This window comes from Aethalodelphis obliquidens, unplaced genomic scaffold, assembly GCF_003676395.1.
Source record: "Aethalodelphis obliquidens isolate GAN/ISIS:26980383/991018 unplaced genomic scaffold, ASM367639v1 scaffold653, whole genome shotgun sequence".
Classification (NCBI taxonomy): Eukaryota; Metazoa; Chordata; class Mammalia; order Artiodactyla; family Delphinidae; genus Aethalodelphis; species Aethalodelphis obliquidens.
Window position 1 is genome coordinate 1 of NW_020838564.1, and position 12,628 is coordinate 12,628.

The 12,628-nt window shown below is 42.9% G+C and overlaps 1 protein-coding gene and 1 long non-coding RNA gene across 2 annotated transcripts; one reads left to right on the forward strand and one right to left on the reverse strand.

Annotated features, from left to right (window-relative positions):
* Positions 1-2,738: 2,738 nt before the first annotated feature.
* LOC113616855 (uncharacterized) lies at positions 2,739-12,628 on the reverse strand. The gene is made up of 3 exons (XR_003431423.1): positions 12,591-12,628; positions 3,504-4,400; positions 2,739-2,784 (listed from the first exon to the last, which is right to left on the reverse strand). It is a non-coding gene; the product is annotated as an uncharacterized LOC113616855 (long non-coding RNA).
* Positions 9,038-9,593, forward strand: LOC113616854 (60S ribosomal protein L21). Its single transcript, XM_027100236.1, has one exon. The coding sequence runs from the start codon at positions 9,074-9,076 to the stop codon at positions 9,554-9,556; it is 483 nt and encodes a 160-aa protein (XP_026956037.1). The 5' UTR covers positions 9,038-9,073; the 3' UTR covers positions 9,557-9,593.

The following is a 12,628-nucleotide window of genomic DNA, read 5'->3' on the forward strand; positions in this document are numbered from 1 at the left end:
CAACACAGAAATGAGATCACGCCACATCCATGCTGAAGACCCATCATCACCTTTCCTAGGCACTCAGAACACAATCTGAGCTCCCGACCCTGGTCTCCCAGCTGTGCACGACCTGGCCCCGCCATCCTCTCCTAACACGTGGCCTGTCGTCTCCTCCTTGCTCTCTCTGCCTCTATCCTTTGCTCTGTGCTCCCTGGCCAGTCCCCTCCCCGGGGCTCTGCACGTGCCCTTGCCGCAGCCTGGAGCTCTTCCTCTGCACGTGCACAGGCCGGCTCTCTCTCCTCCTCCAGGCTCTGCCCAAAGGACACCTCCTCAGGAGGGCCTTCCCGACCACGTGGTCCGCTGGGGCTCCCCTCCTGCTCTCTGTCCCATCCCTGCTTGCCTCTTCCCTAACACGAATTCCAACCGTAATAATTCTGTTGGATCGTTGTACACTTACTGCCTGGCGTCCCCATGAGCATGGAAGCTCCATAAGGGCGGGGATTGCTGGCGTCTGTCCTGTTGGCTGCCGCTCCCCGGCTCCTGGCACGGCGCCCGGCACAGAGCAGGACGAGTCAATGGAGAAGAGGTGTCAGACCTGGAGTAAAAAGAAACTCAGGTTTCTGAGAGAGAAAAGATGCATGAGGAAGATCTTATACTGACAGGGATTTGGGGTGATAGAGTGTGAATATCAGACATCTTGACATTGAGACTTTCAGCTTTTCAACTTGTAAAGGGCATTGAGACAATAAATCATGAGTGTCAGAGCTCTGTGAATGTTTGCTTAGTAGTTGAACTGTCCAGCTCATTTCTGTATGTATTGAGAGTGCCAAGAAAGAAAAAGTGCTCTATTGTACACTCTTTGCTCAGTCCTATTTGTCTGTTGTTTGCCATAAGGCAGCTTATTCACTTGCCTTTCAATGTTTCTGAGGAACGTCCTTCACATAGCTGCTTCTCCACTCTAAAAGAGCTTAGAGTTAAGACAACAGAAATGCAAAAAATCCCCTTGCGTCAGTCCTTCAGGGAGCCTTCTAGACAGCTTTAAACAAACACAATTCCTTGGGAGTAAGGTCTACTCTCCTCCCTCCTGAGCCAGGAACCCTCACTTGGAATGCACGCTGACATCGTCAAGACAGCTGCTCTACTAGGCAAGGGCTGGGGCAAGAATAACTTAAAATGCCAGCAAATTCTCCTGTCACATTTCATGGCTCTTCTTCAGACTTAACATTCGCTTGGTTGCTGTAAACCTCTGATGATCTTCCAGAGTTCCAATAAACTTGATTCCGATCATTGTTTTCCCGGTGTTTCCAGTGTTCCTGGAGGACCCTACCCAGAGTGCCCTACACCACGTTCACCAATATCACTAAGTTCCGTGAGTGACGTTTTGAAACTTACATCCTTCCGCTAACATCTTAATTTAGCAGTGTGGTGGCTTTCCTGGTGGCACAGTGGTTGGGAATCCGCCTGCCAAGGTAGGGAACACGGGTTCAAGCCCTGGCCCGGGAAGATCCCACATGCCACAGAGGAGCTAGGCCCGTGTGCCACAACTACTGAAGCCTGTGTGCCATAACTGCTGAAGCTTGCATTCCTGGAGCCTGTGCTCCACAACATGAGAAGCCACCGCAATGAGAAGCCCTCACACCGCAAGGAAGAGTAGCCTCTGTTCGCGGCAACTAAAGAAAGCCCGCGCACAGCAATGGAGGACCCAACGCAGCCAAAAAATAATAAATTTATTTTAAAAAACCCAACAGTGTGCACTTTTTTTTTCTGGAAGGAATAACAAAGCAGAAGAAACAGAAAACTAGAAATTTCTCTAGCATCAGGGACCTTGTGAAAAATCAATAAAATGATATATATATGCAATGTCAGAATCTCTTTGCACATTTAAATTTTTGCATATTAACACAAACATAACAATACTGCCCCATATAAACCTTTGTATAAACATTAAAGGAAATATATGCATTATTTTTTCTTTTACTGCTTCTGAAGCACAGAATGCACAAGTCCCCCTGAAGACTTTCTGTCGTCACATGCGAGAACAAATGTCAGGGGTTGAGGCAGCCTCAGGTGCACTTTGTAATGTCTCTAGACAAAATAGAACAGAGTTGGAGGTAGATTGTTTGGTGACTCCCCGTGACCCGCCCACGGAGAAATAACTTACCCAAATAGCAGCTTTCTTACTCTTTGATCCAAACTGTCCTGAATCTTGCATGGTTTTAAAGGCACAACTAGGAACGGTTGAAAACTTTGTTCAGCACACACAAGATTACCAGTTGGCCTCTGAACACCTATTCTTTCTAAAGGACATAGTAAGAGCACCAAGTAGTGCCCCACCTGCACGTGGTCCCTAGTCACTCTGGAAATGCCCAGGACGGCCAAGTTCAAGAGTGAACCCTTATCACATGTGGTAGGGGCGACAGGGTTTACTGATTTTAACCTGCTGGATTAATAACATCACCTTCCTCAATTGGGAAAAGTAACAACAAAACAACAAAGTAATACTTTCAAAGAACACTCATAAGGCAAAAGCCAGCTTTTCCCGCCAAATAAACTGAAAACAAAAAGCTCCACTGCTTTTTCTTAGCCTCTGGAAGGCAGTTCCCTTGACTAAAACATCGTAGGATAATCAACAATATCCCATTCTATCCTACAGCACAGAACACTTATTCTTTTTTCCTCCTTGGTCATTGCGTTAACATTATGATCTGCTGTTGATGTGATTAAACGCTGTTGGGAAGGTGATGGGATTCTATTTCTTCTAGTAGCTTCTCAAGGTACTGAATTAAGACTCGTCTTTTGAACCTAAAAACGAAAAAGAAATTTTATTATCCAAAAGGTCCTTAAAGCATTTATGATGCGTGAGGCACCGTGTGGGATACAACGTGGGACTGGTCATTCACATGGGAAATAGAAAATGTATGTCCGTGTAAAGATAGGGCTTAGCTAATACCGAGATTACCAGCTGAGAGCCCAAGCCCACCTCAGACTGTGAGGAGTGCAAAAGGCTCCACAGACCTGGATGAATGAGTTGGCCTCAGGTAGTATTAATCTAGACGCCTCTGCAGACAGACGTAGTTATGACTGAAGGCCAGGGCTTAGGAAAGCAAAGCAGGACTTCCCTGGTGGCACAGTGGTTAAGAATCCTCCTGCCAATGCAGGGGACACGGGTTCGAGCCCTGGTCCGGGAAAATCCCACACGCCGCAGAGCAACTAAGCCCGTGAGCCACAACTACTGAGCCCGCGTGCCACAACTACTGAAGCCTGTGCACCTAGAGCCCGTGCTCCACAACAAGAGAAGCCACCGCAATGAGAAGCCGTCGCACTGCAATGAAGAGTAGCCCGCGCTCGCTGCAACTAGGGAAAGCTCATGTGGAGCAACGAAGATCCAATGGAGCCAAATAATTAATTAATTAATTAAAACAAAAAAGAAAAGCAAGGCAGAACCAATCCCTCCGCCTGTCTTGCATTGGGCAGCCCTCCTGCTTCAAAAAACACAATGAAGAGTTCCTCTTTACACCCACCTTGCAGCTTCCTTGATGGTAAATTCAATAAATTGTTTCCTCACTGCAAGAGGTCCTTGCACTCCTTCAAGCAAAATGAAAATTCTTTCATACTCTGAAGATATTTAAAAAAATTAGTATTTTTAAAAATATGGATGAAAAATAAAATTCAATCTTTACACATCATCAGTAATCATTCCTTGTGTGTGGAAAGTTAGGTATAGTTTGTATTTGAAACACTCAGATCAAGATATCTGCACATATCTGCCAGGGAAACTCTAAACACTAATTAAATGTGGTCTGCTGAATAATGGCCCCCCAAGTTGTCCATGTCCTAATTCTGAGAACCTGTGAACATGTTACCTTATATGGCAAAAGAGACCTTACTTTGCAGATGTGATTAAGTTATGGCTCTTGAGATGAGGAGATTATCCATGTTTATACATGTTGCCCAACGTAACCACAAATATCCTTATAAAAGAGAGGCAGTAGAGCTGGTCAGAAAGAAAAGATGTAAGGGTGGGAGCAGAGGTTAGAGAGGAGAGAAGGGGCTAAGTTGCTGGCTTGAAGATGGAGGAAGGGCCCACGAGCGAAGGAACACAGGCAGCCTGTAGAAGCTGGAAGAGGCAAGGAAACAGATTCTCCCTAGAGCCTGCAGAAGGAACCCTGGCCTGCCAACACCTTCTTGCTAGCCCAGTGAAAATCATTTCAGATCTGACTTCCACAACTCTAAGATAATACAGTTTTCAGCCATGAAGTTTGTGATAACTTGTTACAGCAGCAAAAGGAAACTATTACAGTAAGTAAGGGGAAAAAGAGAGAGAAAGGTGTATTGGGTCTTTTTTAGGTAAAGCCAGAGGAATCATTTTAAATTATGTGAAAACCCAGTACTTCCCAAAAATGCACCTCAAGAGATACCTTGAGAGGAACTTCCGGGAAGATGGCGGAAGAGGAAGACGCGGAGATCACCTTCCTCCCCACAGATACACCAGAAATACATCTACACGTGGAACAACTCCTACAGAACACCTACTGAATGCTGGCAGAAGACCTCAGACCTCCCAAAAGGCAAGAAACCCCCCACGTACCTGGGTAGGGCAAAATAAAAAAGAATAAACAGACACAAAACGATAGGGACGGGACCTGCACCAATGGGAGGGTGGTGTGACGGATGAAAAGTGTCCACACACTAGGAAGCCCCTTCGCGGGCGGAGACTGCGGGTGGCAGACGGGGGCAGCTTCGGAGCCGCGGAGGAGAGCACAGCAACAGGGGTGCGGAGGGCAAAGCAGAGAGATTCCTGCACAGAGGATAAGGGCTGACTGGCACTCACCAGCCCGAGAGGCTTGTCTGCTCCCCCGCCGGAGCGGGCGGGGCTGGGAGCTGAGGCTCGGGCTTCAGTCGGAGCGCAGGGAAAGGACTGGGGTTGGCGGCGTGAACACAGCCTGAAGGGGTTAGTGCACCACGGCTAGCCGGGAGGGAGTCCGGGGAAAAGGCTGGACCTGCCGAAGAGGCAAGAGACTTTTTCTTACCTCTTTGTTTCCTGGTGCGCGAGGAGAGGGGATTAAGAGTGCTGCTTAAGGAGCTCCAGAGAAGGGCGTGAGCCACGGCTAAAAGCGCGGACCCCAGAGACGAGCATGAGACGCTAAGGCTGCTGCTGCCGCCACCAAGAAGCCTATGTGCCGACACAGGTCACTCTCCACACCTCCCTTCTGGGGAGCCTGTGCAGCCCGCCACTGCCAGGGTCCCGGGATCCACGGACAACTCCCCCGGAAGAACGCACGGCGCGCCTCAAGCTGCTGCAACGTCACGCTGGCCTCTGCCGCCGCAGGCCCGCCCCGCACTCCGTGCCCCTCCCTCCCCCCGGCCTGAGTGAGCCAGAGCCCCCGAATCAGCGGCTCCTTTAACCCCGTCCTGTCTGAGCGAAGAACAGACGCCCTCCAGCGACCTACACGCGGAGGCGGGGCCAAATCCAAAGCTGAGCCCCTGGGAGCTGTGAGAACAAAGAAGAGAAAGGGAAATCTCTCCCAGCAGCCTCAGGAGCAGCTGATTAAAGCTCCACAATCAACTTGATGTACCTGCATCTGTGGAATACCTGAATAGACAACGAATCATCCCAAATTAAGGAGGTGGACTTTGAGAGCAAGATTTATGATTCTTCCCCTTTTCCTTTTTTTGTGTGTATGTGTATGCTTCTGTGTGAGATTTTGTCTGTATAGCTTTGCTTCCACCATTTGTCCGAGGGTTCTATCCGTCCTTTTTTTTAAAAAATTTTTCTCTTAATAATTACTTTTTATTTTAATAACTTTATTTTATTTTACTTTATCTTCGTTCTTTCTTTCCTTCCTTCCCTCCTTTAGACAACGAATCATCCCAAATTGAGGAGGTGGACTTTGAGAGCAATATTTATGATTTTTTATTCTTTTCCTCTTTTTGTGAGTGTGTATGTGTATGCTTCTGTGTGAGATTTTGTCCATATAGCTTTGCTTCCACCATTTCTTCCTGGGTTCTATCCATCCATTTTTTTGTTTTTTGGGTTTATTTTGCTCTTAATAATTATTTTAATAACTTTATTATATTTTATCTTAATTTTACTTTATCGTCTTTATTTTCCTTCCTTCCCTCCTTCCTTCCTTGCTCCCTCCCTCCCTCCTTTCTTTCTTTCTACTTCTACTAATTCTTTCTTTCTACTTTTTCTCCCTTTTCTTCTGAGCCATGTGGATGAAAGGCTCTTGGTGCTGCAGCCAGGAGTTTGTGCTGTGCCTCTGAGGTGGGAGAGCCAACTGCAGTACAGTGGTCCACAAGAGACCTCCCAGCTCCACATAATATCAAACGGCGAAAATATCCCAGAGACCTCCATCTCAACACCAACACCCAGCTTCACTCAACGACCAGCAAGCTACAGTGCTGGACACCCTAGGCCAAACAACTAGCAAAACAGGAACACAACCCCACCCATTAGCAGAGAGGCTGCCTAAAATCATAATAAGTCGACAGACACCCCAAAACACACCACCAGACGTGGACCTGCCCACCAGAAAGACAAGATCCGGCCCCATCCACCAGAACACAGGCACTAGTCCCCTCTACCAGAAGGCCTACACAACCCAGAACCAACCTTGGCCACTGGAGACAGACACCAAAAACAACGGAAATACAAACCTGCAGTCTGCAAAAAGGAGACCCCAAACACAGTAAGATCAGCAAAATGAGAAGACAGAAAAACACACAGCAGATGAAGGAGCAAGGGAAAAAACCACCAGACCTAACAAATGAAGAGGAAATAGGCAGTCTAGCTGAAAAAGAATTCAGAATAATGATAGTAAAGATGATCCAAAATCTTGGAAATAGAATAGACAAAATGCAAGAAACATTTAACAAGGACCTAGAAGAACTAAAGATGAAACAAACAATGATGAACAACACAATAAATGAAATGAAAAACACTCTAGATGGGATCAATAGCCGAATAACTGAGGCAGAAGAACGGATAAGTGACCTGGAAGATAAAAGAGTGGAAATAACTACTGCAGAGCAGAATAAAGGAAAAAGAATGAAAAGAACTGAGGACAGTCACAGAGACCTCTGGGACAACATGAAACGCACCAACATTCGAATTATAGGGGTTCCAGAAGAAGAAGAGAAAAAGAAAGGGACTGAGAAAGTATTTGAAGAGATTATAGTTGAAAACTTCCCTAATATGGGAAAGGAAATAGTTAATCAAGTCCAGGAAGCACAGAGAGTCCCATACAGGATAAATCCAAGGAGAAATACGCCAAGACACATATTAATCAAACTGTCAAAAATTAAATACAAAGAAAACATATTAAAAGCAGCAAGGGAAAAACAGCAAATAACACACAAGGGAATCCCCATAAGGTTAACAGCTGATCGTTCAGCAGAAACTCTGCAAGCCAGAAGGGAGTGGCAGGACATATTGAAAGTGATGAAGGAGAAAAACCTGCAACCAAGATTACCCAGCAAGGATCTCATTCAGACTTGATGGAGAAATTAAAACCTTTACAGATAAGCAAAAGCTGAGAGAGTTCAGCACCACCAAACCAGCTCTACAACAACTGCTAAAGGAACTTCTCTAGGCAAGAAACACAAGAGAAGGAAAAGACCTACAATAACGAACCCAAAACAATTAAGAAAATGGGAATAGGAACATACATATCGATAATTACCTTAAATGTAAATGGACTAAATGCTCCCACCAAAAGACACAGATTGGCTGAATGGATACAAAAACAGGACCCATATATTTGCTGTCTACAAGAGACCCACTTCAGACCTAGAGACACATACAGACTGAAAGTAAGGGGATGGAAAAAGATATTTCATGCAAATAGAAACCAAAAGAAAGCTAGAGTAGCAATTCTCATATCAGACAAAATAGACTTTAAAATAAAGACTATTAGAAGAGACAAAGAAGGACACTACATAATGATCAAGGGATTGATCCAAGAAGAAGATATAACAATTGTAAGTATTTATGCACCCAACATCGGAGCCCCTCAATACATAAGGCAAATACTAACAGCCATAAAAGGGGAAATCGACAGTAACACATTCATAGTAGGGGACTTTAACACCCCACTTTCACCAATGGACAGATCATCCAAAATGAAAATAAATAAGGAAACCCAAGCTTTAAATGATACATTAAACAAGATGGACTTAATTGATATTTATAGGACATTCCATCGTAAAACAACAGAATACACATTTTTCTCTAGTGCTCATGGAACATTCTCCAGGATAGATCATATCTTGGGTCACAAATCAAGCCTTGGTAAATTTAAGAAAATCGAAGTTGTATCAAGTATCTTTTCCGACCACAACACTATGAGACTAGATATCAATTACAGGAAAAGACCTGCAAAAAATACAAACACATGGAGGCTAAACAATACACTACTGAATAACGAAGTGATCACTGAAGAAATCAAAGAGGAAATTTAAAAATATCTAGAAAAAATGACAGTGGACGCACGACGACTCAAAACCTATGGGAAGCAGCAAAAGCAGTTCTAAGAGGGAAGTTTATAGCAATACAAGCCTACCTTAAGAAACAGGAAACATCTCGAATAAAAACCTAGCCTTGCACCTAAAGCAATTAGAGAAAGAAGAACAAAAAAAGCCCAAAGTTAGCAGAAGGAAAGAAATCATAAAAATCAGATCAGAAATAAATGAAAAAGAAATGAAGGAAACGATAGCAAAGATCAACAAAACTAAAAGCTGGTTCTTTGAGAAGATAAACAAAATTGATAAACCATTAGCCAGACTCATCAAGAAAAAAAGGGAGAAGACTCAAATCAATAGAAATAGAAATGAAAAAGGAGAAGTAACAACTGACATTGCAGAAATACAAAAGATCATGAGAGATTACTACAAGCAACTCTATGCCAATAAAATGGACAACCTGGAAGAAATGGACAAATTCTTAGAAATGCACAACCTGCCAAGACTGAATCAGGAAGAAATAGAAAATATGAACAGACCAATCACAAGCACTGAAATTGAAACTGTGATTAAAAATCTTCCAACAGCTTTTTCGGCCGGAACCGCCATCTTTCAGTAATTCGCCAAAATGACCAACACAAAGGGAAAGAGGAGGGGCACCCGCTACATGTTCTCTAGGCCTTTTAGAAAACATGGAGTTGTTCCTTTGGCCACATACATGCGAATCTACAAGAAAGGTGATATTGTAGATATCAAGGGAATGGGCACTGTTCAAAAAGGAATGCCCCACAAGTGTTACCATGGCAAAACTGGGAGAGTCTACAATGTTACCCAGCATGCTGTTGGCATCATTGTAAACAAACAAGTTAAGGGCAAGATTCTTGCCAAGAGAATTAATGTGCGTATTGAGCATATTAAGCACTCTAAGAGCCGGGATAGCTTCCTGAAACGGGTGAAGGAAAATGATCAGAAAAAGAAGGAAGCCAAAGAGAAAGGTACTTGGGTTCAACTGAAGCGCCAGCCTGCTCCACCCAGAGAAGCACACTTCGTGAGAACCAATGGAAAGGAGCCTGAACTGTTGGAGCCCATTCCCTATGAATTCATGGCATGATGGGTGTAAAGAAAATAAAAGACCGGGACTGTGTAAATGTTTCTCTAAATTGAGTAGAAGTGTGTGACCCCCTTCCCCAAACAAATATTTAATTGTGTCCGAATTCAGTGGGTGACATCTTTTTACTTTTCAAATTTAGTGGGGTTTATTCCTGAAAGATGTGAGGTAGTTTGTTGTGCAGTATACTCCATTGATTAATAAACTGCTAGATATTAAAAAAAAAAAAAAAAAATCTTCCAACAAACAAAAGCCCAGGACCAGATGCCTTCACAGGCGAATTCTATCAAACATTTAGAGAAGAGCTAACACCTATCCTTCTCAAACTCTTCCAAAATATAGCAGAGGGAGGAACACTCCCAAACTCATTCTACGAGGCCACCATCACCCTGATACCAAAACCAGACAAGGATGTCACAGAGAAAGAAAACTATAGGCCAATATCACTGATGAACATAGATGCAAAAATCCACAACAAAATACTAGCAGACAGAATCCAACAGCACATTAAACGGATCATACACCATGATCAAGTGGGGTTTATTCCAGGAATGCAAGGATTCTTCAATATATGCAAATCAATCAACGTGATACACCATATTAACAAATTGAAGGAGAAAAACCACATGATCATCTCAATAGATGCAGAGAAAGCCTTTGACAAAATTCAACACCCATTTATGATAAAAACCCTGCAGAAAGTAGGCATAGAAGGAACTTTCCTCAACATAATAAAGGCCATATATGACAAACCCACAGCCAACATCGTCCTCAATGGGGAAAAACTGAAAGCATTTCCACTAAGATCAGGAACAAGACAAGTTTGCCCACTCTCACCACTCTTATTCAATATAGTTTTGGAAGTTTTAGCCACAGCAATCAGAGAAGGAAAGGAAATAAAAGGAATCCAAATTGGAAAAGAAGAAGTAAAGCTGTCACTGTTTGCAGATGACATGATACTATACATAGAGAATCCTAAAGATGCTACCAGAAAACTGCTGGAGCTAATCAATGAATTTGGTAAAGTAGCAGGATACAAAATTAATGCACAGAAATATCTGGCATTCCTGTACACTGATGATGAAAAATCTGAAAGTGAAATCAAGAAAACAATCCCATTTACCATTGCAACAAAAAGAATAAAATATCTAGGAATAAACCTACCTAAGGAGACAAAAGACCTGTATGCAGAAAATTATAAGACACTGATGAAAGAAATTAAAGACGATACAAATAGATGGAGAGATATACCATGTTCTTGGATTGGAAGAATCAACATTGTGAAAAGGACTCTGCTACCCAAAGCAATCTACAGATTCAATGCAATCCCTATCAAACTACCACTGGCATTTTTCACAGAGCTAGAACAAAAAATTTCACAATTTGTATGGAAACACAAAAGACCCCGAATAGCTAAAGCAATCTTGAGAACAAAAAACGGAGCTGGAGGAATCAGGCTTCCTGACTTCAGACTATACTACAAAGCTACAGTAATCAAGACAGTATGGTACTGGCACAAAAACAGAAATATAGATCAATGGAACAGGATAGAAAGCCCAGAGATAAACCCACGCACATATGGTCACCTTATCTTAGATAAAGGGGGCAGGAATGTACAGTGGAGAAAGGACAGCCTCTTCAATAAGTGGTGCTGGGAAAACTGGACAGGTACATGTAAAAGTATCAGATTAGATCACTCCCTAACACCATATACAAAAATAAGCTCAAAATGGATTAAAGACCTAAATGTAAGGCCAGAAACTATCAAACTCTTAGAGGAAAACATAGGCAGGACACTCTATGACATAAATTACAGCAAGGTCCTTTTTGACCCACCTCCTAGAGAAATGGAAATAAAAACAAAAATAAACAAATGGGACCTAATGAAACTTCAAAGCTTTTGCACAGCAAAGGAAACCATAAACAAGACCAAAAGACAACCCTCAGAATGGGAGAAAATATTTGCAAATGAAGCAACTGACAAAGGATTAATCTCCAAAATTTATAAGCAGCTCATGCAGCTTAATAAGAAAAAAACAAACAACACAATTCAAAAATGGGCAGAAGACCTAAACAGACATTTCTCCAAAGAAAATATACAGACTGCCAACAAACACATGAAAGAATGCTCAACATCACTAATCATTAGAGAAATGCAAATTAAAACTACAATGAGATATCATCTCACACCAGTCAGAATGGCCATCATCAAAAAATCTAGAAACAATAAATGCTGGAGAGGGTGTGGAGAAAAGGGAACTCTCTTACACAGTTGGTGGGAATGTAAATTGATACAGCCACTGTGGAGAACAGTATGGAGGTTCCTTAAAAAACTAAAAATAGAACTACCATATGACCCAGCACTCTCACTACTGGGCATATAGCCTGAGAAAACCATAATTCAAAAAGAATCATGTACCAAAATGTTCGTTGCAGCTCTATTTACAATAGTCCAGAGATGGAAACAACCTAAGTGTCCATCATCGGATGAATGGATAAAGAAGATGTGGCACATATATACAATGGAATATTACTCAGCCATAAAAAGAAATGAAATTGAGCTATTTGTAATGAGGTGGATAGACCTAGAGTCTGTCATACAGAGTGAAGTAAGTCAGAAAGAGAGAGACAAGTACTGTATGCTAACACATATATATGGAATTTAAGAAAAAAAAATGTCATGGAGAACCTAGGGGTAAAACAGGAATAAAGACACAGACTTACTGGAGAATGGACTTGAGGATATGGGGAGGGGGAAGGGTAAACTGTGACAAATCGAGAGAGAGGCATGGACATATATACACTACCAAACGTAAGGTAGATAGCTAGTGGGAAGCAGCCGCATAGCACAGGGAGATCAGCTCGGTGCTCTGTGACCGCCTGGAGGGGTGGGATAGGGAGGGTGGGAGGGAGGGAGACGCAAGCGGGAAGTGATATGGGAACATATGTATATATATAACTGATTCATTTTGTTGTGAAGCTGAAACTAACATACCATTACAAAGCAATTAAACTCCAATTAAAAAAAAAGAGATACCTTGAATCTATTCTGAATCCTAAACGGAAAGGGACCTC